Source organism: Sitodiplosis mosellana, unplaced genomic scaffold (genome assembly GCF_009176505.1).
Source record: "Sitodiplosis mosellana isolate CC-2019 unplaced genomic scaffold, AAFC_SMos_1.0 Smas_scaffold_7304, whole genome shotgun sequence".
Taxonomy (NCBI): Eukaryota; Metazoa; Arthropoda; class Insecta; order Diptera; family Cecidomyiidae; genus Sitodiplosis; species Sitodiplosis mosellana.
Window position 1 is genome coordinate 48217 of NW_022602399.1, and position 3076 is coordinate 51292.

Consider the following 3076-nt stretch of genomic DNA (forward strand, 5'->3'; position numbering starts at 1 on the left):
CCCCCCCCCTCTAGAATTTTTGACCTTGCACACGTCTGGGCAGACAGAGAGAAAAATAAAGAGATGGAAACCGAGAGGTAGAGAGAGAGAAAGAGAGTGAACGCGCACAAAAGAAAATGAGGCCAAAGACTTACTACGGGGGAAACTTTCCATTGCAAAATTAATAAAAATAAATTAAAATTTATAATATGTGAGGCGTCGTACGTCACAACTGACGCTAACGTTCGATTCCGAATCGGCTGCAAATTGATTTGTGCCAGCAATTTTCCATTCATTACGAGACAAACATACACTCATCATTTGGGTGATAATCACGCGCCGGTTGTGTTTCTGTTGTTGTTTTTCTGTTTCTTATGTGAGCTCCACATTACTTGACACCATTTCCGATGCATTCTTTGCGTTTGCTTGATCGATTACATTCTTGTGCAATTCGCATGAACAATTGAATTTTTAACGATCAAACGGACGTCAACGATGATGATAAATGAGCCCAAGTTCAAATTCAATTGCATATCGCGACAGAAAAAACGAAAAATAAATCGCTGTTTCGACTGTTTACTATTATTTTTAGTTTAATAACTAATGGGTGGAAAATTTGAAAGTTACGGAAGGGAGACTTGGAACGTTTCGTGTTGGATTTTTTTTCTGTTCGTGATACTACGGTTGATTAAAAGTGTGAAGTTGTTGGAAAACAACCAGTCAACACATTTGTAAATTGATAGTGTTATAGTAATAAATAGTCGACAATGTGACAAACAACATACATCTATCGCCTAGATATTATTACGCGTGTGACCTATTAAGATCGGCTGTGATGGTGAACAGTTGTGTTTATAAACAAATCCGATGCAATGACGGCGAATGTGAGCTGAGCGCGGTAAACGAGTAAGCGAGCGAAAAAGAGAGAGAGAGAGAGAGGAAGAGAAGGAGAGAGCGTATGAACGCTCACGTCAATAAAAGCAAAATGTTTGGCCGCAATAAAATGAATATTTACGTGAATTTTGGGCAGAAAATGCAATTTCGTTAGCGTTTTTTTTTAACAACTCACCTAACTTGACAGCCTGCATTCTCTTTGCTCCCAATTTTGTGTGCTCTTATTTCGTGGTTCACGATTAGAAATCAATTAGAATTACAACTTTTGTTTTGGTGTTTGAAGTAACTATGAGCACATTGTATTTTTAGCTCAATTTCAATTGATTGGCTTCGGGCGAGCGGGCGGGTGCGTTCGGAGGCTTTTATAAAACAAAACACATACACATTCACTCGTTCGTGCGCTCAGTGCTCGAGATTTTTTAATAGCGATTGGTTTGTCGAAGATTTCATTCACTTGTTGGTTCAACGGTATTTTTACGATTCACTTTCGATTGCAGGGGTTTTGTTTATTTTTTTTTATTTTCGTTTCGTTTCTTTTGCTTCTTCTCCGTTTCGCGCCTTTTACATACATATATATTTTTTTTAAATCAGCAATCACTTTAGTTCATTCTGAGAAGTGTTTTGTCTTTTTATCTATTCACTGTAAACAAACAAAAAATTACATATTAAAATGGTTGCTCTCCTTCAATGGATTATTTCTGTGTTGTTTTCTTTTTTGTTCGTTGAAGAAAGAAAGAAAAAAAAACGAATTTAATCAGAAACTTTTCACGCACATGCGCACAGTTGCATTCAGATAAAAGAAGAATTGCCCACTACGAATATGCCGAAACCGATAACGCATGATCATCATCATTGTTCATATGACGTGATCGTATCATCGCGTCGCTGCTACGAGAAACAAATCTATGGGTGAGATTGAGAGAAGTGTATGTTTTTTATTAACTTTGTTACGAAAGAGAAGAGTAAGTTTCTTTCCACTTAAAAATAGTTAAAGTAGTGTATGTATTTTGACTGTTTGTGGCTATGATAAAGGCGAGTATGTTTTATAAACCTTAATTTGCGTTAAACAAGAGTATGTATTTTGTTAGTTTGGAATACCAATAAACAGGAGTATGCTTTTCTGATATTGGTTGTTGGAAAAGGCGAGTATGTTTGTCCAAATTGGTGAATATTATTAATTTATTTGAATTTAAGTATTAGGCAAACATAATCAATAGAACTAATCATCTGTACATTTGGCGGCTCCCAATACTTCAATTTAACACATTGGTTTTCGAAAAAGTAGAGTATGTTTGCATTAATGGTTAAAAAATATTAAGTTCTTTCGACGAAGAGTATCAGGAGTTCACAACTGTTAGCATTAAAGAAAGAACGTAATCGAGCTCTGCTTATTGTACCGCATTAGCATAAACGAACAGCATACGAATCAATGTATAAGAGTGAAATAACAATATCACTGAAATGATAGTGCATGGAAAATAACACAGAAGAAATGTGACAACAAACAAACATTGCGAAATTGCAACGCATCGGAGAGAGTGAGAGAATCTCTTTCACTCACGCAGAACAGCAAATGTTCAAAACACGCTGACACCGACAACCAATACCAACGCAAATCAAAACAATTGATTTGTATTGCTGACATCACTGTTAAATTGAAGTATTGGAAGCCGCCAGATGTACAGATGATTAGTTCTATTGATTATGTTTGCCTAATACTTAAATTCAAATAAATTAATAATATTCACCAATTTGGACAAACATACTCGCCTTTTACAACAACCAAAGTCAGAAAAACATACTCCTTGGTATTCCAAACTAACAAAATACATACTTCTGTTTAACGCAAATTAAGGTTTATGAAACATACTCGCCTTTATCATAGCCACAAACAGTCAAAATACATACACTACTTTAACTATTCTTAAGTCGAAAGAAATTTACTCTTCTCTTTCGTAACAAAGTCAATGAAAAACATACTCGACTTTTTAAAAATATAAATTCGAAAAAAAACATACACTTCTCTCAATCTCACCCATAGAAATGTGGCGAGAAAAAAAAATTGCATTCGCAATGTTTGTTTGTTATGTTAATGCGTTTATTCCAATGAAATATACAACAACATGTTTTTTTAATCGAACTCGGTAATTCCATGATGAAAAGAAACTTATTCTTCGGAGTTTGTGCATGAATAAAATGGACC

General features: G+C 35.0%; 1 protein-coding gene across 8 annotated transcripts in view; it reads right to left on the reverse strand.

Moving 5' to 3' along the window:
• Positions 1-1778, reverse strand: part of LOC129580223 (histone deacetylase 4-like) — a 21244-nt gene extending 19466 nt beyond the window's left edge. For 4 of the 8 annotated variants that reach the window (XM_055470454.1, XM_055470453.1, XM_055470450.1 and 1 more), the window contains exon 1: positions 1049-1512. In XM_055470454.1, coding sequence (XP_055326429.1) covers positions 1049-1067 — 19 coding nt within the window. In that variant the 5' untranslated portion in view covers positions 1068-1512. Of the gene's footprint in view, positions 1-1048 lie in introns of all 8 variants that reach the window. The other 4 variants (XM_055470448.1, XM_055470447.1, XM_055470452.1 and 1 more) reach the window with 2 other exon arrangements.
• Between the last annotated feature and the right edge of the window lie 1298 nt (positions 1779-3076).